This window comes from Orcinus orca, chromosome 6 (genome assembly GCF_937001465.1).
Source record: "Orcinus orca chromosome 6, mOrcOrc1.1, whole genome shotgun sequence".
Lineage (NCBI taxonomy): Eukaryota > Metazoa > Chordata > Mammalia > Artiodactyla > Delphinidae > Orcinus > Orcinus orca.
The window spans coordinates 32,016,043-32,041,254 of NC_064564.1; the positions used below are offsets into that span (position 1 = coordinate 32,016,043).

The window sequence follows — 25,212 nt, forward strand, 5'->3', positions numbered from 1 at the left end:
GGCTGCACCCAAGCCACAGCCAGGGCTGTGTTGCTCAGCACACCCCTCATGAGGGCCTCCAGGCAGACTCCCTTCCTGCCTCCTAAGCCAAAAGGCTTGGGTAGGTGGGGAGGGGCAGTGGTGTGCGCCAGCAAGGAGTAGGAGAGTGTGACTGGGCAGATGTTAGCCGAGTGGCTGTCCTGGGCTGGCACGGAGGACGTGGTGGGGGTCAGGATCTTGGCCTTGGAGTCTAGAGGCCAGTGGGGAGGGGCTGGTTCTGAATCCAACACTCTCAAATCCATCTAAAATTATGGCTGTGATGGGGGCCATGGAAGAAGGATTTGTGGGGCCTGGGGTGCCGTGGAGGCCTTGTGTGTCCAAGGGAGTTGGTGGGAGGGCTTCCTGGAGGAGATGGCACTGAGCTGAGAGATGGGGGCACCTAGCCTGGGAGGGTATGTGTGTGTGAGCTGGTGTGTCCGGGTTCTGGACTGTATAAGGGGTCTCCATCTGCTGACCAGTGTGGTGGGCTGGCCAGATGGGAGGTTGGTGGGCCAGACACCCTGTGCCCACCAAGAAGCCCCTCGGTGGCTTCGGTCCCACACCCAGTTGCATGCTGAATCCAAAGTCCAGGGTGGGTGCCCAGCAATCAGGAAGCAGACACGTCCCAGTGGGAATGGGGCCACTTTTCTGCTGTAGGCCTGAGTTTTCTCACCTGCAAGATGGGGGGAGAAGACCATTTTTAGGTGGTGGGGGAACAGAGCCTGTCAGCATCTTGTGCTCTTGAAGAGCCTGGCACAAGTGGGCCTGTTGTTCCCAAGAGCTCACGGCAATGTGCCAAGGCTGCCTGGTGAGCAGGTGGGTTGGGTCTGATCTGCAGGGGCCTGGTTGCCCTGACTTCATGGCCCTGAGCACGGCCTTGATGTATCTGAAGCTCAGCTGCTGGGTCCCGGGGAGCTTCTGCACAGCATTAACTCTATGACTGACCGACTGCGCTACAGAGTTTAGAAATGGAAGGGAGAAAGGGAGACATGATTCTCTAACTATGTCACACCTGTGTGTATGTACATGGGTGTGTGTGTACATGTGTGTTGTGTTACGTAGCTCATGACTACACCCAGCAGGGCTCACTGCCAGCCATCCTCTGTGTTTCCGTTGTTGGGAATCAGAGCTGTACCTGTTGAGAATCGCAGATGCCTGTGCCCTGCCTGCTGTCCCCACTGCTGAGTGTGCGCTTGTGCCCTCAGCCCACAGGGAGGCAGTGGCTGGAGCGTTGGACTCTCCTCGTTTGCAGTAGCCCTGTCTTGCCCCGGGAGAGAGATGAGTTGTGTGAAACTTTTTAGACTATTGTGTCTACACCTCGGCCCTGAAATTATTTTTCTATAATAGCTCTGTAGAAAACCCAGGCCAGTTGGCACTGGCTCCATCTGACACTGGGCTTATATCAGGCCCCAGGGCAGCCTGAAAGAAGGCATGCTCATCCGTTGGCTAGGGTGAGGGGGCAGTGGGGGGCACAACCTTAAATAGCCCGAGAAAGGGCCAGGCATATACCCTGTGGGTGGTGCGCTGTCTTCACTGGGGTCACGACATTGGAGAGGAGGCTGTGGGGTTGGGAAGGCTCCAGCCTGGCTGTTGGTCCTCCAAGGCCTGTGGGGGGTGGTGCTGGAGGCACTAGCCAGGCTGCGTGAATGTCCACTGACCGGCCTACTTCTGCCACCCCAGCTCCAAGGCCCTCAAGCCACAGCCAGGCCCAGGGGTGTTTGGAGCCTTGCAGAACTTCAAGGAGGACAAGCCCCAGCCAGTGCGGGATGAGTATGAGTACGTGTCGGATGACGGGGAGCTCAAGATTGACGAATTTCCTATTAGGAGGAAGAAAAATGCTCCGAAGAGGGACTTGTCCTGTGAGTTGGGGGGACATGGGGAGGGGGCAGGCCCAGCCCCGCCTAGGCCATCTCAGGCATGTGGAGTGGGCATCGGGTGTGGCTGGACCAGGGTCCCCCTCTGCTCCTCCAGAACTGCTGCTGACTCCCATGTGCTCTGCTTTCAGTCCTACTGGACAAGAAGGAGCCGCTGCCCACGCCCATTACGAAGCCAAAGCTGGACTCGGCTCTCTACAAGGTAAGCGAGTGCCTTCTGGGTGACTGAGCTTTCTGCGTGGAGTGCAGAGGGGGACGTTCTCCTGGGGAGGCTGGCTGGGCTCCAGATGTGGAGCTCTGAGCCCCGGGACCCTGCACAAAGGGACAAAAGCAGATGTGGGACTTGTGGAAGGTTGCAGGTCTCTGTGAGTGGTGGGGCCTTGGGAGCCGCCCTCCGTAGTCAGATCCACTGGGAAGATAGTGCATCTCCTTGATGCCGGAGGACTGGGGTACAGGGAGTAGCAGGCCAGACCTGCTGGGGGTTGGGTCCTGCACCAAACGTGTGGGGGTTAAGTTAGATGTCCTCCAAGGCCATGCATGTCCAACCCAGGATGCGGTGGCCGTCTCCAAGAAAGCCAGCTTCCCTGTTGGGGTCTGCAGGCTCTGCCTGCAGAGCCCAAGGTGTCCCTGCAGAGCCACTTGCCAGGGGCTATTAACCGGTGTCCCTCAGGTGCAGGCACACTGCCTGTTCCCAGTCCAACCACGCCGACTCCTCTTGTATCTATGTTCAATATTGGGTTCTCATGTAAGGTCCTGTGAACCAAGGTTCACCTGGGGAAATGGTGCAGGCGGGGCTCCAAGATCCCAGCACAGAGCTCTGGCACCTGTGCCCTGCTCTGTGTGTCTGGTCAGCCAGCCCCATGGTGCTCATTACAAGGACAGGCTCTTTAAAAACCTCTTTTTCTCACCGAAGGGAAACAGTAGTCCCTACCCCTACCCCCAAGTCCTTTTCCGACCAGCTACTCTGTCCCCACAGCAGAGTGATGACTCCTCTGATGAGGGTTCGCTGCACATAGACACGGACACTAAGCCCGCCCGCAATGCCAAAGTGAAGAAGGATGGCGGGGGTTCGGCTGCGGGCATCTTGGACCTGCTGCAGGCCAGCGAGGAGGTCGGCGCGCTCGAGTACAACCCCAACAGGTAGGCCCGGTGCCCACGGGGAACTTGGGGAAGTGGCTGCTTCCACAGAGGTGGGCCAAGCAGGGGTCCGTCAGCCCACGTCCCAGAGGCCAGGCGGCCAGAGCAGGACCCCTGCCTGGCAGAGGTGGTGCCAGGTGGCCAGAGAGGTGAGAGGGGGCTGGCTGTGCAGGTCCTGTGTGTTGCAGAGCTCCTGAGCGAGGGCACAGAGCTCTGAGGACAGATGATTCTAGATGCTAGATGGGGAGTCAGGTGAGAAGTCGTTCCGCGTTGGGGCCATGGAGGGAGGAGTCTGTGGGGCCACCATACCTCTAGGTGCCTGTGGGGAAGCAGGGCCAGGCTGGGCACCTGGAGGGTGTCAGGGTTGTTCCAGGCCAGGACGCCCAGCTGTCTCTGTCTCATCACTTCCTGAATGCCATAAAAATAACATAAGAAAAATTCCACAGTTTGTGCCCAGTGTCGGGCTCAAGGGCATTTAATGGGCCTCTCTGGGACCCCAAGCTGGCTTCCCTGCAGAGCCCTTACCTGCGGCAAGGGAGATGATGGCTTCAGAGCTCGGGGACGTGAGAGCCCACTCCCTGAGGAGGGGCTGGGTCGGCCAGGGGTCCCAGATTCCCACACCAGCTGGGGGGTGTGTGGGAACCAAGCCACGCTGTCCTCGAGACCTGTGTGCATCCAGATCTGCGGCCTCAGGAGCCCACTGGCTGCTGGTGTATATGCTGTTCTTTCCCGGAGGCCCTGAGATTCTGGGTGGTCGGGCAGGCCAGGACATGTGTCTGCTCAGCTCAGGCAGTCTTCTCTACCTAGGCCTGCCCAATTGCAGTCCTTTGCTTTGAGAGAAATGGATTCATCCTCTTTGGGTTTTGCATTGGTGGAAGGCCACTGGGCTTGTTTTTCTCATGGTGGTCCCAGTTAAATTCTCTTTTGATCCCAATTAACTTTTGTTTTTATGCATCATGGCCATTTTTTTTTTTTCCACATGTACCACAGACAGACAACCAAGGGATCAGGGCCCACGCCCCCTGTAGCCTCCCCATTCTGGGGACCTCAGCCACCATGGTGGGGGGTGGCTCCCCTCCTAGTCCTCGAACCAGCAGGAGAGTCCTGCTGCACTGATGGGGAAACTGAGGCTCAGAGAGCTTAGGTGACTTGCTCAAGGCCGCACCGCCAGGAAGTGGCAGAGGCAGGGCCAGAATCTCCATCTGCTGATAATGGAACCCAAGCGTGGGGGTCTTGGAATGTTAACCATGCTGGGCGGTGCCATCCAGCCAGGAGGGACTTGGCTTGAGGAAGTCAGGGCTCCTGTGACCTGCTCGGGGTTCGCTTGGTCCTCCAGATCTGCGCTCCACCCATCCCCCTCTGCCTCTCAGTCTGTGCTTCCAGAATCGAGGTCCAGGGGCTACATGAGCCCGTGGAGGCAGCACGTCAGCCCCGTCTTAGACAGTGGGACTCCGGGAGGCGGATTAGGGCTTGATTGAAAAGCGTTCTTACTAAATCAAATGGTTGTATTTTCTTTCATAAATTACCATTATTTGTGCAGTGTTATGCTCACAGACAGCCATAGGCGCCTCCTCTCGTGGGAGTGGAGTGTATGGCTGGAGGCTTCTACAGAGCCGTGGGGTGCAGATTTCCTGTTCAGCATTAAGTGGTTTCTGTAGATGAGCAAACCTAAGCCCCTCACTGCAGAGATGCCCTGTGGCCTTTGCAGTGGTGGGAGGGACCCTGACCTGAGGCCCTTTGCCAGGAGGAGAAGCCTGGCTGTGAACCCCCTTTTCCTGGAAGGTGCTGGTGCCCGGGCTGGCCCCTCACCTCTTTGGAGGTGCCTTTCTTCTGGGAAGGCTATGGCTAGCTGGGACCTCAGTGACCGGTTGATGCTCAGACCCTGGAGAAGTGCCCTACACGCCCTGGGTCCCCCATGAGTCCCAGGGAGAGGCACCCCTGGGATGAGGGCAGATGGGGCTGGTGCCAGAACTCTGCATGGAGCTGGGACACAGGAGCTTGGGCTCCTGACTGAACCTGGACACAGCCTGCCGGGAGGAGGGCAGCCAGTTTGAGGATGCGCTGTGAACTGCTCCGTAGGCACACACGTGTGTGCTCACACACGCCTGCACACGTGCATGTGTGCCTGCTGGGGCTGGGTCTCCTCGGCTGCCACAGGCAGTTCCTTTCCCAGGTCTCCCATTTGGAGTGTAGGTCAGTGTTTGATGGTCCATTTGCTCTGTTTTAAGTATTTGCTGTTTGGAAAAAGGCAGCTGAAGAAAATGGAGGAAAATATGTTAATTTCTTGTGGATGGTTTCCTTAGTGTTTACTGCCTGGGGGTGAGGGAAAGAGAGGATTTTGGTATGATAATTGGAGGATTAAGGTATTATTTTCCATGCGCACTAGTTAGACTTTGCTCCTTGATTCGCCGGCCCACGTGGACAGCCTGCAGCCCTGGGCTCCAAGGCCCCTCCCTCTCAGGTTGCAGCCGAGCTGGGCTGGGACCATGAGGTCCAGATGGCACAGGCAGGCGGCTGGCTTCCATGTTGGCTCCCGGAGGCCCCTCATGGTGAGTGTCCCGGCCCCCACCCTCCCATCCCTGCAGGAAGCCAGGTGTTTGTCTGGGCCATGAGGCTGGGTGAGGGTGCCTGAGACCTTCAGGGTGAGCCTGGAAGGGCCTCACTCGTAGAGCACTGGAGAGCCTGGCAGAGGATAGGGGGCCAGCTATCAGCTCTTGCTGGCTCTAGTGCAGGGTCGGGGACCTGTCCGGGCTCAGAAAGCATCAGCGATGATGGTACAGCAATGATATTACCGCTACCAAATGCCGTGTGCTCTTGGCTGGGTCTGGGTGGCCCTTTGCCGTCATGGCGTGGGACAGTGGGGGTCGGGGGTATGCTGGGGCAGGTGGAGAGTCTGCTGGAAGGCCCCTGGCTCTCCACGGCGTCTGACCATACTTGATTTTTCCCACTGTTTGTGCCTTTGGAGCCGTAATCCATTTGCTTCCAGCAAAACCCCAAAGCGCTGTGGTCCAGTGTGTCTCGGGCAGGGCTTGGGGAAGTGGTATTCGTGCAGCGCTGCCCAGAGAGGCGCCTGCCCGTCGCCTCCTCCTGGCTTGGGGCAGAGTCCTTGGCCTGGAGCCCAGCAGTACCCCTCACAGGATGGCTTTTGTCCAAACTTGCCTCGGTGGGCCCCCAGGCCCACAGGGGACCACCCTCTGTGTCTGTGCTTCCTGGGGCCAGCTCCATCTCCCTGCACCCTCCAGCCTCAATCTTGGGAACCTTATTTCTGAGCAGGGACTCCTTCTTGTTCTAATGTCTTACTAAACATGCTTCCAATACTTCTCGGAAGTGGAAGAGGGAGCAGGGACCATGCAGAACCACCAGGGGCCCATGTGGACTGGCACTTTTGGGGGCTGCTTCTGGGTCTGGCAGCCCTGCAGGTGGGTCCATCCCCTGGGGGCACATGGGGCAGGCAGGAGGGGGCCTGGATGTCAGACACACAGGGCGGGCCCGCTGCTGGGGCTCCTGGGCCTCCTGGGTCTGCGACCAGGGAGGAGGGCTAAGCAGTGCCCCACTCCAGGTCCTGCTTCCTAGGGTCCCAGGGAGCAATGAGAGGTATGGCCAGGCTCCCCAGAGGCCGGGGTGGGCCATCCTGACCCAGGTGGACAAAAGCCTGGGGTGATGGGCAAGGGTGAGAGTCTGGGTGCTGGTGCAGGTGCAGTCATGAAAAGATGGTGTGAGTCACCTGGGGAGATCGAGTGCCATGGGAGGGAGAGGGCTGTGCTGCCCCATCTCAGGTACCAGATGGGAGGATGCCCTTGAAGACATGGGGGAGGGAGCGCTTGGGGCTGGGGCTGAGCGCAGGAGTCCACGGTGGGTGGAGGCGTGCACAAAACCAGCTGGAGTGCAAGAGGGAGGGAGGAGCGTGGCCTGGGTCCCTGGGGGAATCTGCTTGTTGACCTTTTGGTAGGAGAGATCAGGAGTAATGGCACCTTTGTCTACCACCTTCTATCCCTCTGCCCCTCTTCATCCCCTCCCTCTCTTCTCTCTTTATGCCCCTCTCTGTCCCAAGGCCTCCAGCCCTCCTTTGGTGTTGGGGGGTGGGAACAGAGGGTAGGGCACGGGGATAGCTGGCTCTTTCCACGGGGGAGTTATCAGCTACCACTATCCTCCACCCCACACCCTCTGCTGGCTGCTGAGTGGGAGGATGTGTGGGCCATGGGCTGAGTGCCTGTCTCTCTGTGCCTCCAGCCAGCCCCCCGCCTCCCCCAGCACACAGGAAGCCATTCAGGGAATGCTGTCCATGGCCAACCTGCAGGCCTCCGACTCCTGCCTGCAGACCACATGGGGTGCTGGCCAGGCCAAGGGCAGCTCGCTGGCGGCCCATGGCACCCGGAAGAACGGGGCTGGCAGTAAGAGCGCAGGCAAGCGGCTGCTGAAGAGGGCGGCCAAGAACAGTGTGGACCTGGATGATTACGAGGAGGAGCAGGACCACCTGGACGCCTGCTTCAAGGACTCGGACTACGGTGAGCGCCCCTGTGCGGGGAGGGGCGCTAGACCTGGGGGTTGGGAGCCGGGCCCTCTTATGGATATGATTCACAGACCTTAAAAGCCACCCTTTAAAAGCGTGTAACTCAGTGGTGCTTAGTGTATTTGGAGGGATGCGCATGCCACCATCATCACACCCAATTTGAGAACGTTTCATCATCCAGAAGCGAAACCCTGCGCTGTACCTGTTAAGAGTCAGTACGTCTTCTCTGGCCCCTGGCAGCCACTGATTTATGCTGCCTCGCAGATATTCCTAATCAGGGTCTGTCACGTGAACAGAATCGCACAGTGCTTGGTCTTTGGTGCCTGTCTTCTTTCATTAGCATACTCTTCAGGCTTCATCCACGATGTAGCACATGTCAGCTCTTTGTTCCTTTTGATGGCTGAATACTATTCCACCACGTGGACACACCACGTTTGTTTATCCCTTTATCCATCCACAGGCCCTTGGATGGCTTCCACCTTTTGGCAGCTGTGAACAGTGCTGCTGTGAATGTGGGTGTGCAGGGAGTTTTGTATGGCCTGTGTCTATGGTGCTCCTGTGGTGTATACCTGGGTCGCTGCCTGTTTCACCTTCTGAGAACCTGCCCGACTGTTCTCCACGTGGCTATACCATTTCAGACACGTTGAGATCGTGTCCATCCTATGTCTGTGTAGACAGAGAAACTGAGGCCCAGAGTGGCTTTGTGGCCCTGAGTCTGAGGTGGGCAGTGAGTTGGTGGCTGGGCCATAGCTGTGGCCTCTGCCCAGGGGCATGGCCCCTCGCCTCCCACTACAGCCCTTCCTTCCAGGCCTGGCGCTTTGGGTTCCAACGGGCTCTGAAGGAGCTGCTGTTGGCCGCCTGGGAGGGGACTTGGAGTGAAGACCTGCCTCCATGCCTCAGCCCATTGCCCATAGATGTCCCAGCCCCCGCAGGGTGCGCTGTGCTCCTCAGGGTCAGGGCCGTGCTGGCCCCCATGGTGCAGGGCCTGTTTTCAGTTCAGTCCTGATGGTCTGAGGGCAGTGTATTTGTCCTGGAGACCCTGTCCCTGGAGAGCCCTCCCGTGGTGAGGCTGGACCTGCCCTATCTGGTGGGCACTTTCAGGCCTCACTGAGGGGCCTGCTGTGGTCTGACAGATCAACAGCGGAGTGAACTCCATTTTCTGGGCACCATTTTCTGGATTCGGGTGTCACAAGCCTTGGAGGTTGAACCTGTAATGGGAGGAGGTACCCAGTGAGTCACCCAGGGCTGCCGTGTGGGTCTCCCTCCTCCAGAGACTTGCTGAGGTTAGCCTGGGCTCCTTCAGAGCCACTCAGTTCCGTGGACATCAGGTGTTTTCTTCTCTGATAGCAGCAGAGGAGACGTTTTGAGAATTGGGCATTCAAGTGGGTGCGGTGGCCAGGCTGGGGTAGGAACAGCTGGTCATGGGGGCTGGATGGAGCCCCTTGTCTGGCCCTCTCTGGACCTCAAGGGGGCCTGGGCTTGACAATTTCAGAGGCCACCTGTGCCTATGCGTGTGGCAGCCACACCAGGAGGGCTGGTGCTCTGCAGCCTGGGGACAGCCTGGGGGATGCCGGTCATAAGCTCTGCCAGTAGCCTGCAGCAGCCACCCTCCTGTGGCCACACCAGCAGCCCAGCCCTTCTCCCCTTTGCCGCTCTAGTTTACCCCTCCCTGGAGTCGGATGAGGACAGTCCTGTTTTCAAGTCCCGTTCCAAGAAGAGGAAAGGCTCAGATGATGCTCCCTACAGCCCGACAGGTAGTGCTGGGGGCTGGAAGGGGAGCTCCATCCACACACGAAGGCCAGCAGCCGTGTTCCACACCCACTAGCTCTGTGCGGGGGCTCAGACAGGGTGTCACTTGCCTGCGGGAGCCTGACTGGGGTTCCATTTCTTTCTCCCGGGACCTCAGCCCAGGTGCTTTTGCAAACTCACCCAAAGGCATCCCAGCTCCTGTCAGTAGGGCAGTGCGGTGTCCCTGTCTTGAGGTGACCCTCTGCCTAGTTTCTCCTCAATGAACAGCCCTGGGAGGGTCACGATTGCACCTGGCCCCCCATCATGGCAGCCAGCGGGGTGGGGTCTGGCTCACCTAGCACGTGACTTCCCTCCTGATCTCTCCTGTCTTGCTTGTGTAGGGAAACCAGCCCCACACCAGGTTGGGGCCCATGCTGACACTCCCCGAGTTGTGACTTGTCCCTGGGATTTGGGGACAAACTGGGGCAGGGCCGGGGGATCCCAGGAGGGCGCACAGGCAGTGGGTGGCTGCTCGAGGCAGGCTGACCTTCTCTCCCGCAGCGAGGGTCGGCCCGTCGGTGCCAAGGCAGGACAGGCCTGTGCGCGAGGGGACCAGAGTGGCCTCCATTGAGACCGGGCTGGCAGCTGCTGCAGCCAAACTGTCCCAGCAGGTGAGGAGGGGGCCCCCTCCTGGGCTCAGGCTCCCCAGATGCCTCTGCTCCCCCCACCCTCATGTACGGAGACCACCCAGTCTGGGGCTGTCACAGCCTTGGGGACATTTGAGTATTGCCGACCCCGGTTCCTCTAGGCTCCCAAGTCCCTGCTAGTGGGAAGCAGAGAAGCTGGGAACTGGTGGCAGGAGTCTCATGGCAGCTCGGAGTGGGGTGGTGGGGAATGGAGGGGGTTAGGGTGACGGGGGCGGGGGCCCATACTACGTGTCCACCAATAGGTAAACTCAGATTGAGTCTGTCCACTACAGCCGAGTGCTGGTGCCACATCCCGCACGTCCCTGTGTCCGGGACGGCCCACCTCACAGAGGGGGGCCTGGTGGTCTCTCCACAGGCCCCAGTACTGCTCTGCAGAGCTCGTGGTGGCTGGAGGTGGGGCTCGGGCGTGATCCAGCCCTTTCTGCTCCTGCAGTGCTGGCTCGCTCAGCTCCATGGGAGAAGCCTTGTGCACAGCAGACCAGGCTGCTCCCAGGCTGCAGGCTGCTTCCCAGTGTCCGAAGCCTGGCCAGCCCTGTGGGGTGACACACCTGCATGTTTTGTTCAAAGGAGGAGCAGAAAAGCAAAAAGAAAAAGAACACCAAAAGGAAGCTGGCTCCCAACACCACCTCCCCTTCCGCCTCTGCCTCTGCCGGCACCACCTCGGCCTCCACCACCTCGGCCTCCACCACCTCGGCCTCCACCACCTCGGCCTCTACCACCTCGGCCTCCACCACCCCGGCCTCCACCACCCCGGCCTCCACCAGCACGGCCAGCAGCCAGGCCTCACAGGAGGGCAGCTCACCTGAGCCCCCACCAGAGTCCCACAGCAGCAGCCTGGTTGACCACGAGTACACGGCAGCCGGCGCCTTTGCTGGGGCCCAAGCCGGCCGTGCCTCTCAGCCCATGGCCCCTGGGGTCTTCCTCACCACGAGGAGGCCCTCCTCGTCATCCCCCAACAACACCGCTGCCAAAGGTACCTTGCCCGCCGACCCTGAGTCACCTAGACTTGCAGACTGTCCCTGTGGATGACCACAGGTCTCCTTTGTCCCTGCAGCCATGTGTGTGTATGGCCAGGCACTCAGTCAGTATGTGAAACAAATGGTCCCTTTCAAGACCAAGAGCTCTGGTTACTCACCAGGGGGGTTCTGGTTACCTTGGAGTTAGGTCTGGCCCTTCAGACTCCCAGGGCCTCGGCTTTGGGGCCTGGCTTGAAGTCAGAGTGTGGTTGGTGGTTTGCCGAGGATTCACTGGGAGGAGCCTAAGGTGACCCAGGCTCCTCTGTGTGAATTAGGGGTGGGACGGCTGGCCGGGTCTCGTGGCATTCCCCACTGTCACCCCCCAGACCCCTTGCACCATGGGCGTGAGGCCCAGCCGGCCATGGACATGGGGAGTGTGGCTCTAGGTGGCCCTAATGCCATCCCTGGCCTGTCCCTACCCTACTCACCACGGCCCAACCCCTTGTCGACATAGCCTCTGAGTGGGGCGCTTTGTTGACAATTGGTGGTTTTGGAGGGATGCAGAACTCCCTGGACCTGGGAATTGCAGGCCCATTTTACAGACAGGGTGGGGGCTCAGGAGGGTTACAGACCTCCATCCCACATGCTGTTCCTGTCACTCATCTGTCCTTTTTGTGTCTCTGCCTCCCCCAGGAAAGCGTACAAAAAAGGGCATGGCCACTGCCAAACAGAGGCTTGGGAAAATTTTGAAAATTCATCGGAATGGAAAACTGCTCCTTTAAAGTTTGGAAAGCCAGGATCCTTCTGCTCCGCTCAGGACCCTTGGAGCCCTGCTAAAACATCAGCCCCCAGGAGGGTGGCCTTGCTGCCTCACCCCAGGGAGGGCCTGGCCTCTTCCCGGCAACCATCCCCCTCACATGAGCATCTGTTGCTTCAGCGGGCAGAGCTCGCCAACACGGACAGACGTCCTTTCTCAAGTTGCTTAGAGTGACCAGTTCCCGAAACGTGGCCCTGCCAGTTTGAGGACCATTCCAGTTTCAGGACAGCCTCCAGGCATCCCCGAGCATGGGTGTGATTGCAGGGCCTTTGCAGCTCTGCTGGGAGCATGAGTCCTTCAAGGAAGGAGGAGTGAGCCAATGCTCACCAGGCCCAGAGTCTGAGCTGGCCACAGGCTGGTAGCCTCCAGAGGCTTTAAAAAAGGCAAAGAACACTAGAGAGGAAGAGGAGGAGAGATCGGGGTGTGTATGTGCCCCCCTTCTCTTCCCAAGTGATTCTCAGACAAGTCCAGAGACTGTTGGGCCCCAGCCAGGAGAGGAGCCTCTGTGCTCCCCGGCTGGTGGGTGGTGGGCCGGATGGTGGGTGTTGCACCCTGAATGCCTGGGGCATTTCTCAGGGCTGGCTGGGGCCATCAGCAGGGTCAGTGTGTCAGTGTTGGGGGGGAAGCCCTCATGGGGTCCCCAGGGAAGGGTTCAGGCCCAGACACAGTGTGGGGCCCAGGGGGCCCAGGCTAAGCCACATGGGTGGTCCCCGTCCAGCCTGACCATCTATACTCCGAGAAGCACTTCCCAGCCAAGGCACCCCGCCATATGCCTGGTGGGGCAGATGGTGGCCGGGTGGCCCGAGGACTTGGGGGCCAGGCACTTCTGTCTTGTCACCTGTTAACGTTTGGTGTCGAGTGCATGGGTGGCTCCTGGACCACGTGTCTGCCCATCGACACGGAGGGGCTGGATTTGTTTCTCAGGCAATCCTGTATTTTAATTTTAGATGTATTTCCTGAAGCATATTTTTCATAGAATGTAGCGTGTAAATAGCTTTTTAAATAACTTCTTTTTTATAAGAGTAAAAGTATCTTTAGGAATTTCTTTCTATAGAGTCCTTCATTAACATTTATACGAGTTTTTTGCCGAGTATGATGAACAGTTGGGTTTCCGATGCTTTTCCTTTTCCTTCTTTCTTTGTATTATTATGGTTATTATTATTATTTTTTCTTTTAGGAACTAAGGTATTGCCTGAAAAACAAGTGATGTCTTTGCAGCCTTATATCTGTCTTTACAGAAGCAAACAGTACACAAAAGATCTATTTCAGACACATTTGAAGAGGAATCTTCAACTTGAATACCAGCTCTTTCTTTCCTTCTTGTTGATGAAGGGGGTGGGGGTACAGTTATTTTACTAGCACCTTGTGAAGTGTTTCTGTGTTTTGTGATGCTGTAATTTATTAATGTTTGTAGCTTTTTATATTTGTACATTTCTTATGAGCTTTGTTTATATGCCCATCCCTGGGTGTTCTGTCCATGAGGAGAGGCAGCTTTGCGTGGGCCTTGCCACCCTTGCTCATCCTGTTTGGGGGATGCAGCCCCGGGACCCAGAGGCTGGGAGGGGTGAGCCTCATGGGGCCCTGACTATTCCGACCCGGCATTTTGAAGGTTTCCTTTCCTGTCCTTGTTGAACATTTATATAATCTAACCTGGCCATCAAGCTGTTCTCTCTCTTCCTCTCTCTCTCTCTTTTATTTTTTTAATTTTATTATTATTATTTTGGCAACATGTACATTTCTAACAAAGTTTATTGTGGCTATTAAAGTGTTTTATTTCCCAATTCATATTACTCTTGTATCGAGTCCATGAGGTCTAAGGTAACTTAGATCAAAGTTTTAAAAGAGTAAAAATATTTCAGGTTTTATACAGAACCATGTCTGTGTCATTTCTGCCTTGTTCACTGTCATCCACTCTGGTGGTGAGGACGGTGGGGATCCTCGACGTTGGGGAGAGGAGTGGGCCAGTGAGTGGGCTGGGTGTGAGGGTGGGCAGTCAGGCCAGGCCCCCTACCCAGGCCCAGCCCTGGCTGCCAGCTTTCCCCTTGGAAAGCCTTTGGATTGCCCACAGGGCATATGTACTGCCCTGCACCCCAAAGCTGCAGCACCCTGAGCCAGCCTGCAGGAGTAGGCAGAAGAGACCCTTGGTCAGAGTGGGCAGCCTTTGAGACCCTGACAGTACCAGCCCCAGCCCCTAGCATCCTCAGGAGCCTCTAGTACCTTCTTAGTGTTCACACGTGTGCAGTTTAGTTGAGTCCGGTGAGAGGCACCCGAGAACATGTGCAGAATTTCAGTCTAAAGCTGGTGTTAGGGACTTCCGTGATGGCGCAGTGGTTAAGAATCCACCTGCCAATGCAGGGGACATGGTTTCGATCCCTGGTCCGGGAAGATCCCACATGTCGTGGAGCAACTAAGCCCGTGCGCCACAACTACTGAGTCTGTGCTCTAGAGCCCACGAGCCACAACTACTGAGCCTGCATGCCACAGCTACTGAAGCCTGCGTGCCCTAGAGCCCATGCGCTGCAACTACTGAAGCCCGAACGCCTAGAGCCCGTGCTCCACAACAAGAGAAACCACCCAATGAGAAACCCACGAACCGCAACGAAGAGTAGACCCCGCTCACCACAACTAGAGAAAGCCCACACGCAGCAACGAAGACCCAATGCAGCCCCCCAAAAGAAGCTGATGTTACAACAAATGAACAAAAGCAGACCCCCCCACACACACACATACACAGATGAACAGTGTAGGGCACAGTGAGGATCGAGGATTAGGGAGAAAGAATGACCAACTGGCCAAAGGGGACTGCCACAGAGGAGACCCTAGGCACACGCTGGGGCTGCCCCGGCTGCCAGGCATTTCAGACATTGCTGGGCCCTGGTATGCAGTGTTTAGCCAAGGCAGCTCCACAGCCTGAATTTGCTCCGCTGGACCCCACAAGAGGGGCCTTTGCAAACCCCATGGTTGGGCATTCACCCTTCCTGGCAGCTGTCCTGTCCCTGCCCGGATCCAGCCAGATCCTGCCCTGTGGCTTTCCCAGGGGTCCCCGCCGCCTCACCCCACAGCCGCTGGGGGACCGTGCCAAGCCCTGGGCTGTTCTGTACAGCCCACCCTCCCGAGGGCTGGCTCTGGCTGCCCAGCCTCTGAGCTGGAGTCCTTGAGGCTGAGCTATCTGGGTGCTCCTTGGGTCTTCCCATCCCAGCATGGCTGTAGGGACTGGGTCTTCAGAGGGCCATCTGGGACCTGGGGCCCTAGGCTTGGGAAAGACCTCCCAGAAGGTACCCAGAGCCTCTTCCCTGTCCCTAGGCCCTATCCTGCGCTGCACCCACACCATCCTGGTGCAGCATGGCCTGGGCGTGCCCTGGGCCGTCGCTGTGGCCCCAGCGGCCCTTGTGTTCGGGAATGTCTGTAGGTGGACTAGAGGCATGCATTTCTGGGTGTGCCTGCAGCATGGGCAGCAAGGGGCCTGTGTCGCTCTGTGCTTGGTGCTGACTGTGGCCCTTCCAGGGTCTTCTCCCCATCTCCATGCAGGGCCAAGAGCCCTGCGACAGTGAACTGGGAGGGGAGGGGCTGAGCAAGCTCCCTGCGCGGCCCCACGGACCCAGCCCCTCATTTGACAGGTAGATAAACTGAGGCCCACACTGAAGCCCTCCATGGATGAGACTTGAGTGCTCCAGGATTTTCCCCTGCTCACCATAATTTCTCAGCCTCCTGGCAACAGGTGTAAGTGGAACACCACCATCGTGTTTAGGCAGCTCCTGGGGGCCGCAGGATGCCAGCAGCAGGGTCCTGGAGAGCCACCTGACCAGCAACAAACTTCGCAAGAGGAAAGGTTGCGATGAAGGGTTGCACGTTAGGCCTCTGAGATGTTGGGAGCTGTTTTTTTACTGCAGGCTGCCTAGCTCTGTCTGACTGAGACTCACCTGCGGCTGTGTCCTGTGTACTGAACATGGCATAAATAAACAAATTGCCCCTTAAGTCGGCTTCCAAATTTCAGCTGAATTTTAGTCATTTCCCGAGCACCTACTGTGTTCCAGGCTCGGTGCTGAGAACCTTCCAGAGGCTTCATCGGGGCCGATTTTGCCAAGGAGGACTCCAAGCTCAGAGGGGCCATCTGTTCCCCTGCTCCTCTTGGGAAGCCTGGGCTTTGCCTGGGACCCACACTGCCACCTGCTCACTTGTACAGAAGGACAGGCTGTGATGAGACACACCCATGGTGTTGTGTTACACTCCAGGTGAATGAAGGGGGTCTGGAAGCTTCCCTGGAGCAGCCCATGAGATGAAAATGTCTTCAGCAACACAAGCAAAGGCCCCAGGGCAAGTGACCAGACCTCAGGGTGGTCAGATGGTGGGAGATAGGGCTGGAGCTGGCTCAGAGCAGGTGGAGGGTGTCCACACAGTGGGGAATGTGGCAGGCCCTGGGGAGCCCCTGCAGGTTAGCAAGCAGGTGCAGTGGACTCTCCGGGAGAGCAGCCTCTGCAGGGTAGTCTGAGGGCAAGGGGTTTACTCTCCCCCTGGTTCACATTCCCCTAGGATCCCCCTCCTCCTAGGGCTCCCTCTCCCCTCAAAGGCTCCCCCTCCCCCAGGTCTCGCCCTCTACCCCTTGTGCCCATCAGGCACGTGTTCCCATCGTCTCTGTGCAGGTGGGGAGCTTAGCCCCGCCGGCAGCCCAGTCTGCTTTGCATGGTCCTGCCTGGGTGCTCAGAGCCTTGGACGGACCCAGAGCCAATCCCCAAACCTGCAGGAAAGAGTCCCACTTGGTACCTTGGGGCAATACTGAGAGTGACCACCAGGGGGCAGGGGAGGGCCATGAACGAACAGTCCTTCAATCGCATAGCAGTTCATTTAGCAAGTGTTGTCCTGTGGGCAAGACCCTGGGGCTAACTGCCGAAGGGACAGCAATGGGCAAAGAGAAATAAAGTTAACAGCCTACTGTGAGCGTTGGGAAGGAGATGATAATAATCAGATCAGCTTGGTCCTGAACTGTTTAAGGGCTGAGTGTGCCGGGACCTGTTTAAGTATCTGGCCTGTATTAGCACATTCACGCCTCACAACTGCCCTCTGAGGAAGGTCCTACAACTGTCTCTATCCTATCAAGGAGGAAACTGAGGCACAGAGTCTCACAGTTAGTGGAGCTGGCAGGACAGTTACAGAGCCCTTGAGCTGATGAGAGACACCATCCTGCAGACAGCGGCCAGGAGGGCAGCTCCCCAAGGCCCAGGAGGAAGAGCTGTGCAAGAGTAGAGAGAAATTGCACAATTGCTACCGTTCAAAGGCCCTGAGATGGGGACAAAGTGAGGTGCCGTCTTTGAGGATGGCTGGAGTGAGGGGCTGAGCACAGGGGACGGGGTGGAATGTTGGGCAGGGCAGCAGGCTGGGCCATCCCCTTGCCCGGCTCTCCCTTCCATCATGGGGCTCTCCCTCTTTCCCAGGCTGCACAGAGACCTTCAACCCCCACTTTCCCCCAACCACACTTTCCCCTCTGGACCCAGCCCACCCTGCCTCTGTGCACAGCCCTGAACCGGGAACCCTCTTTGCAGATGAGGACACTGAGGCAGGTCTTGTGTTGGACACATGGCTGCCGGGGTCTCTGCCCTCCTTGTCCACGGTACTGAGCGCTGGATGGTGTGTGGGAGGAAGAGTGAAGAGGGCTCACTGTCCAAGGGTTAAAGAAAAAGATGCTGGGCTTCCCTGGTGGCGCATTGGTTAAGAGCCTGCCTACCAACGCAGGGCACACGGGTTCAAGCCCTGGTCTGGGAAGATCCCGGAAGATCCCACATGCTGAGGAGCAGCTAAGCCCATGCACCGCAGCTACTGAGCCTGCATTCTAGAGCCCGTGAGCCACAACTACTGATCCCATGTGCCACAACTACTGAAGCCCGCACACCTAGACCCCGTGCTCCGCAACAAGAGAAGCCACCACAATGAGAGGCCCGCGCACCACAACGAAGAGTGACCCTTGCTTGCTGCAGCTAGAGAGCGCCTGCGCACAGCAACAGAGACCCAATGCAACCAAATATAAATAATAAATAAATAAATTTTTTAAAAAAAGAAAAAGATGCTGCTGATGTAAAACTTCAGGCTGTGTTCCCAGCCCTGTGAAAGCAATTCTCCATAACAATAATGATAATGGTGCATAAGCTTCCTATCAAAGACATTAGAGTCTGGTGCCGAGTTCCATAGGTTTCATGTAGTGATTGTGCTGCCAGTGTGGTCCCATTTCCTGAGTGCCTACAGTGTGCTGGGCAGGGTGCCATGAGCTTTCTCCCAAGGCTAATCACTTACCACTGCCCCTACACCTCAGGCTCGGGTCCTGGGACTGGGAGGCCTCTCTGAGGAGGTGACCTTTGAGCAGAGCCCAGAGACCATGGAGGAAGAGTGTTGCGACCAAGGGAACAGTAGAACAAAGGCCCTGGGACAGGATCCAGCTTCGTGAGGAACAGTGGGGGCAGTGTGGGTGGAGAAGTTGGCAGGGCCAGGGTTCCAGCAAGGCTTTGTCTGCCTCAGGCCTTGGTCCAGGCTGCGCCCCCTGACGTGAGTGGCTATCCTCTTTTTTTTTTTGTGGTACGCGGGCTCCTCACTGTTGTGGCCTCTCCCGTTGTGGAGCACAGGCTCCGGACGCGCAGGCTCAGCGGCCATGGCTCACGGGCCCAGCCGCTCCGCGGCATGTGGGATCCCCCCGTACCAGGGCACGAACCCGTGTCCCCTGCATCTGCAGGCGGACTTTCAACCACTGTGCCACCAGGGGAGCCCTGAGTGGCTATACTCTTGGCCCAAGGAGTCCATGGCAGGCCCAGCCCAGCCTGGCTGTGGAACCTTGGGGCTGGCCTCACCTTCCTCATCTGCAGAGTGGCTGATAGCGTGACCCCACACAGAGGTGCTTCAGGGCTGACTTCTCCCCACAGGCCCGCCATTCCCACCTGGCCCTCTGCTGGGGCATGCCCCACTCTACCTGCCTGCCCTGACAGCCTGTTTGCTATGTGATCTAAGGTAGGACTTCCCCTCTCTGGGCCTCTTCTTCCATCAGCCTCCCTGATGATGAGGAGGGGGATGGAGTAGGGATCTGGAGCTGAGGGGACAGCATGTCCCCATCTGGTCTGCCCTACATCTTCTCTGCTATGGCCTGCAGAGGCCTGCCCACACAGGAGGCAAGTCGCAGCAGGACACAGGACACAGCCCGGCCTTAGGTGGCCAGGCCTGGCCTGAGAGATCTGTCAACAGACGTGCCATGTGCACCCCGACTTGCAGAGGTGTGAGGTGTGGAGCAGAGGCTGCACCCTGGGCTGGGTGTGTACCCAGGTGGTTGTGTCGATGATCAATTAAATGTTTATTCACATCCAGTTTGCAGTCTCCTTCCCATATTTTGGAGTGGATCCTTGCTTTTCACGACTCACGGCTTTGTGTCCCCAGAGCCCGGTGGACGGAGGGACACCAGGTGGGGCTGCAGGGTTGAGGAGGGGTGCTGGTGTGAGGGGAGCACTGCGGGCTGTCGGGCAGCCTGACAAATGACCTCCCTCCTCAGCCGCCAGCCCGCCTTTCCCAGGCCGAGTCCCATCGGCCGCCTCATCCAAACATCCCAGGGGATGCCACCTCGGCAGAAAAATGATGCTGTTCCATTAACATCTGACACGGATTTGCAGGCCCCAAACAGACGAGCGTGCATGTAAACACCCGGCCTAGCTGGGCCCTCGCCCGGCTCAAAGCGGGATCCTCGTAATTAATTGTCCGCCTGCCGGCCTGCCGGCCTGAACCCACACTCCAGCCCGTGTTATTTCAAGATCGCAATCCGTCCTGTCCCCCCGCCCCACCCAACTGCATTTACCAAACAGCGGATGTGCTGGAGCTTGTAGGAAGGAGCAGAGAGATGGTCCTGGCTCTGCAGTCCTCAACTTCCTCCCTGTAAAATGGAGCCATCGCCCTGGCCTCCCTGATGGTCAGGAGAACAGGACCCATGTGCCTGGCTTGAGTTGGGCCAGAGGATCTGCACACTCATGAGCATGCTGTCTCGGGCTGCCCAGCCCGAATGGGTCGGTTGTTGAGAGAGCACAGCCCCGACGGGCCACCAGGGTCTCCACACCCCAGATGTGGGCTCAGCTCAGCTGACACTGCTGTTTATCTTTTCTACTCATTTTGGCTGATTTAGTAAGTGTGTAAAGCCACATGTGTTACAATATGTGCCTTTTTACCTTGAAGAGGGACGATTTTTTGTAGAATGCTGTTCTAGAATGTTGTCTAGAGTCAGTGATACCTTGTGCATATGTGTACACCAATAATACCTCTTCTGCTTATCAAAGAGAAATCTCATATAAATGGGCCACAATTCTGAGTAAGCTTTGGTCTGCCACATTTATATTTCCTCCCTTCCCTCCTTTTTGGGTTAATTTATTTTAGAGTTTAAGAAAACTGCATGACTTTGCCTGTGATGGGCCATCAAGGGTCTCCCTGCTCTGCACCTGCAGCTGGTGGAGATGCCACCTCTGTGAGCTGTGACATGGGGACAATGATCTTACCTTCTATGGGGTCATAGGGATAAACCAAAGCCAGGCTCACAGATGGGTCCCTACAATGTGTTCTGGGATCAGTATCTTTGTTCAAATGCTTAAATCTGGGGGAAAAACCCAGTCCTACTCTCTTATTCTTTTCTTTTTAAACGATCTAACTATGACCCCCTAGGATGAACTGTAGTTAATGGCCAAGAGCAGGGATCCCAAGTTTATCCTCCATCAACATCCAGGTATTTGTGGCCCATATCACACAGACATTTGTTGGTGGGTTTCTCTTGGTGGCTGTGGATTAAGCTCTGGCAAAGTTTACTGGTATCTGTACTCTGCTCTTCCCAGGGAGTTACCAGGAGCAGTGCCAGGGTTAGGGGTTAGGGGGTGGTTCCACGAGAAGGAGGCATCTGGGGGCTTGTGGCAGATGTAAATAAGGATACTTTCTGGGGAATTCTTTCATTTTTTGTTTCTGTTTTTTCTGTTCTAGACTCAGACCATATAGTTTTTGTGACTGTGGTTTTAGGATATATTTCCAATCTATCAAACGCTCCATGTGCTTCTTGAATTGCTGTGCTGCAATCTGTGAAGCAGCTCTGAAGGCGGGGGAAAGGGGGCTCATGCTCCAGCTATGGTCTCCACTCAGGGAGGAGGGGTGCCTTCTCCATCTGTTCAAAACCTCCCTCCTCCTCTCCCCTGATGTGGGTATTCTCTGGGTTCAGCTCTCCTGCCCTCACCCTGCAGTCCTCTGGAGGGGACCCCTCAGCTGTGCCCACTCAGCTGCTCCAAACCCTCACTCCTCAGTGACTTTGGCCTCAGGGGCCCTTCTTATCTGTCATTCCACCAACACGCTTAGATGGGTTGATTCTGGCTTCTTCAGGTCTCATGTACCTGCCTGCCCCAACTTAGCCTTCCCCAGGATGCCTTTTACTAGCCCTGTCCTGACTCTGTTTCCCTGATTCCCTCCTTCATGGTCCCCAAATTCAGTCCCAGACACCACCTCCTGTGGTCATTCTTCAGCTCAGCCACCTTCTGTGGCTCCCCACTAACTGCCTACAGGATCCCCACAATCCAGGCCTTCCATTCTTTCATGCCTCAGTGCCCACAGCCCCAGCAGGGCATCCTCTGTGTGGTCAAATGGACACCCTCCCGGCCCATTTCACCCCAGAGGATAGTCTCTGTCCTCAACGTGAGCCTTGGAGCCATGGGGAGCCCCTGGTTCGGGGCAGACAAGGGCACCAGTGGCTGGTGGATAGTGGGAAAGCAAGGTGGATTGAAGGACCAGGGACCCCAGAGGAAGGAGGGAACAGGAAGGTGGGATGGGGACAAAGGGGGACTTTGAGAAGAGGGATGTTTTAGTGGAGAGAGGGAGTTTGTAAGGAAGAAGGCTCCAGGCAGAGGGACTAATGGCATGTGTGGAGCAGGGGCTGTTAATTCCTGCCCTGCAGGGGTGGATTAGGACAGACAAGCATCCAGGGTGGCCCTTCTGAAGCCTGGGGTTATCACTGCTTCCTCTTGTGAGGCTGCTGGTGATTCATGGTCTGAGGGCTGATGAGCAGGAAGTCAGGGGCATGGCTAAGCCAGCAGGGAGGGGTTGAGGCCACTCACATTGTGGTGGGCTGGGCTGACCTGTGCAGGCAGGCACAGGCTCCTGGGAGCCCAGTAGGCAGAGGGCAAGATCCCCAGCCACAGCCTAGGAGCCCATTCAGACAAGGGCTGTCTGGCCTTCAACCCCACACCCCTAATACCTCTGATGGGGCGCTCACATCCTCCTGGATGCTCTGTCTCACTCTCAACTTGGCTGGACTCAAAGATCTGGAACCTGCCTTCCTAGGCTGGCTCTGGAGGGCCTGGAGAGGAGTTCCCTGGGGCTTGGCTCTGGGGCTTAGGCCATAAACCAAATCCAAGAGAAGGGGCCATGCAGCTCTGGGGCTGGTGGCATTTTTTCCTGGTAGTCCAGTGGGTGGCTGAGGCCAAGTGATGTAAGTGACATGGTTGTTCTTGGTGACCCATTTAAAAGCGGGGGCTGCTCCTAGCAACCATGGCTCAGGCCTATGGGGGAAACAGATCATGCTCTGCTGGGAAGTCCTGTGGGAGCCCAGGTAATGGGAGCACTGCAATTTGTGAAGGGTGGTGCAGGGGCAGATCACTGTGTTGGAAGCTCCCTCTGGAAGCAAAAGTGGAGAACAGACCGTTGGGACTGAGAGGAGGCAAAGGGACCAGGAAGAAAGGAGGTGGCCACAAGGCCTGAGCTGGGACCAAGGCCAGGGTCAAGAGGACAGGATGGTTTCAAGACCCACCTGGCTCTCCCATGACCCCTAAGAAGCTTAGAGAAAATGCCTAGCTAGGGGAGAGGGGACTAATTGAGAAACAGACCTCCCTCCCTCCAGAACAGGCCTTACCAATAAACTATTTGGAATGATGAAAATGTTCATGTAGTGTAGTTGAGCACTTGAAGTGTGGCTAGTGTGACTGAGTTTTGAATTCTTAATTTTATTTACTTTTAATTGCTTTTAGTTTAAATTTAAATGGCTGTGTGCAACAATTAATGAAATAGAAAATAGAAGAATAATAGAGAAAATCAATGAACTCCCAATTTGGTTCTTTGAATAACACTGATAAATCTCTAGCTGGACAGATAAGAAAAAATGGAGAAGATACACATTTTTAATATAAGAGTGAAAGAGTGGTCATTACTGCTGACCTTGCAGACATTAAAAAACAACAAAGAATATTATGATCAACTTTATGTAAATGTTTGACAACTGACAAAATATGGACAAATTCCTTGAAAGACACAAATAACCAAAATTGGTGCAAGAAGAAAGAGAATATCTTGTTAGCCTTCTGTGTATAAAAATTTTTGAATTAATAATTTAAAGGCCTCCCTGTCCCCCCTCACAAAATTCTAGGCCCAGATTACCTGACTGGTGAATTCTAGCTAACTTTTCATAATGATATAATATATAAACTCTTTCAAAAAATACTGGATGAAGCAACACTTCTTATCTCATGTTATGAGGCCAGAATTACACTGATGTCAAAACTAGAGATATTACCAAAAAATACAAAGAAACCTATAAACTTATATCCCTTATGAATACAAACATAAGATTCTCCATAAAATATTAGCAATCAAATCCAGCAATATAAAAAAAGGATCATATATTTAAATGGGGTTTATCTCAGGAAGGTGAGGTTGGTTTAACATTCTCAAATAAGTCAATGTAATTCACAAAATTAAGAGAATAAAGAATAAAACCATATGATCATTTCAAAAAACAAAAACAAACATAAAACAAACCACTTGATAAAATTAGGCACCCATTCAAGACAAATCTTTCATGAAAATATATAATAAATAGAAGGGAATATCTTCAACTTGATAAAAGTCTAGATACTTCCTCCCAAAAACAGAATTGAGGTAAGGAAATCCACTTCTATTCAATAGTATACTTAGCCAAAGCAATAAGTTAAGAAAGAAATAAAGGGCCTATATATTAGATGACATTCACAGATGCTATTATTGTGTACATAGGAATTCCTAAGGAATATGCAAAAGAGCTACTGGAGCAAAGACCTGGAGCATAAATCAGTTTTATGTATAATGAACAAAGAAAGAGAGAAAGAGGAAAAAGTATTAAGACTGGAGAGACTGGCAAAGGCCAGTTCATCAAGGCCACAGAATACAGGATCAGAATTTAAAAATCAATTGTATTTCTATATGCTAGCAATGAACAACTGGAAAAATAAAACTATAAAATGATACTTTTCACAATAGCATAAAAACATAAAATGCTTAGGGATAAATTTAACAAAAATATTTCCAAGACCCATACACTAAAAATTACAAAAACTGCCGGAAGAAATTAAAGACTTAAAAAATGAAGAGATAAATTGTATTCATCGTTCAGAAGAATCAATATTTTTGAGATGTTAGTTTCCCCAGAATCATTCTATACATCTATTGCAATTCCAATCTTAGCAAGCTTTTTTGTAGAAATTGACATAGAAATGCAAAGGACCTAATACATCTAAACCAAAGAATTTTAAAAGAACAACATTGGACTTACACTGGTGGGTTCCAAGACTTGACATAAAGTTATAAAGACTTGTTATTAAGCTAAGCAAAGTAGATATAGAAAAATAAAACTGGATGGCTGTTCAGAAATTATCCAAGAATGTCTATATGTATATAGTCTATCGATTTCCAGCAAAGGTACCAAGGCAGTTCACTACAAAAAGAAAATTCTTTTCAACAAATGGTACTTGAAAAACTAGATATCTACCAGGAAAAAAAATAGAGCTTTGGCCCTTACCTCATTCATACACAAAAATTAATGTCAAAAGGATCAGAGACCTTAAAAAGCTAAAACTATACATCTTCAAGAAAACATAGGAGAAAATCTTCAAGAACTTGTATAGGCAAAGATTTCTTAGAATGGACAAAAAAGAACAAAAAGTAAATTTAAAATTGGCAAATTAAACTTCATCAAAATAAAAATATTTTGCTTTTTGTAAGTTTCCATTAAAAAATAAAAACCAAGCCACATGAAAGGCATAACCTCCAGATTCAAGAAGCTGAGTGTTTCCAAACAAGATAAATCGAAAGAAATCACACCAACCATGACACATCAGAGTTAAATTTGTGAAAAGTAAAGACAAAGAAAAAATATTTTTTAAATTCAGAAAGAAATGGCACATCACCTACAAAGAAGCACCAATTCAAGTGACATTTGAAACTGCGAAGTTCAGAAGGAAGTAACACAATGATTTTCAAATGAGAAAGAAAAGAACTGTCAACCTAACATCCTATCTTCAGTGAAACTATCCTTCATTAGTGAAGGGGAAATAAAGATACACTCTCAGATGATCAAACAATAAGAGAATTTGTTGCTAGCACACCTACTCTTAAAAAATAGCTAAAGAAATCTCTCCAACATAAAGGAAATGATAACAGAAGAAGACTGGGAACT

General features: G+C 54.5%; 1 protein-coding gene across 4 annotated transcripts in view; it reads left to right on the forward strand.

The window, feature by feature from the left end:
• PHF2 (PHD finger protein 2) overlaps nt 1–13,619 on the forward strand; it is a 95,326-nt gene extending 81,707 nt beyond the window's left edge. For 2 of the 4 annotated variants that reach the window (XM_033413664.2, XM_033413661.2), the window contains exons 15-22: nt 1,699–1,877; nt 2,024–2,094; nt 2,869–3,032; nt 7,260–7,534; nt 9,198–9,293; nt 9,829–9,938; nt 10,542–10,947; nt 11,624–13,619. In XM_033413664.2, the coding sequence (XP_033269555.2) occupies nt 1,699–1,877; nt 2,024–2,094; nt 2,869–3,032; nt 7,260–7,534; nt 9,198–9,293; nt 9,829–9,938; nt 10,542–10,947; nt 11,624–11,712 (1,390 nt within the window). In that variant the 3' untranslated portion in view covers nt 11,713–13,619. The remainder of the gene's footprint in view (nt 1–1,698; nt 1,878–2,023; nt 2,095–2,868; nt 3,033–7,259; nt 7,535–9,197; nt 9,294–9,828; nt 9,939–10,541; nt 10,948–11,623) is intronic. The other 2 variants (XM_033413663.2, XM_004284104.4) reach the window with 2 other exon arrangements.
• Nucleotides 13,620–25,212: the final 11,593 nt, after the last annotated feature.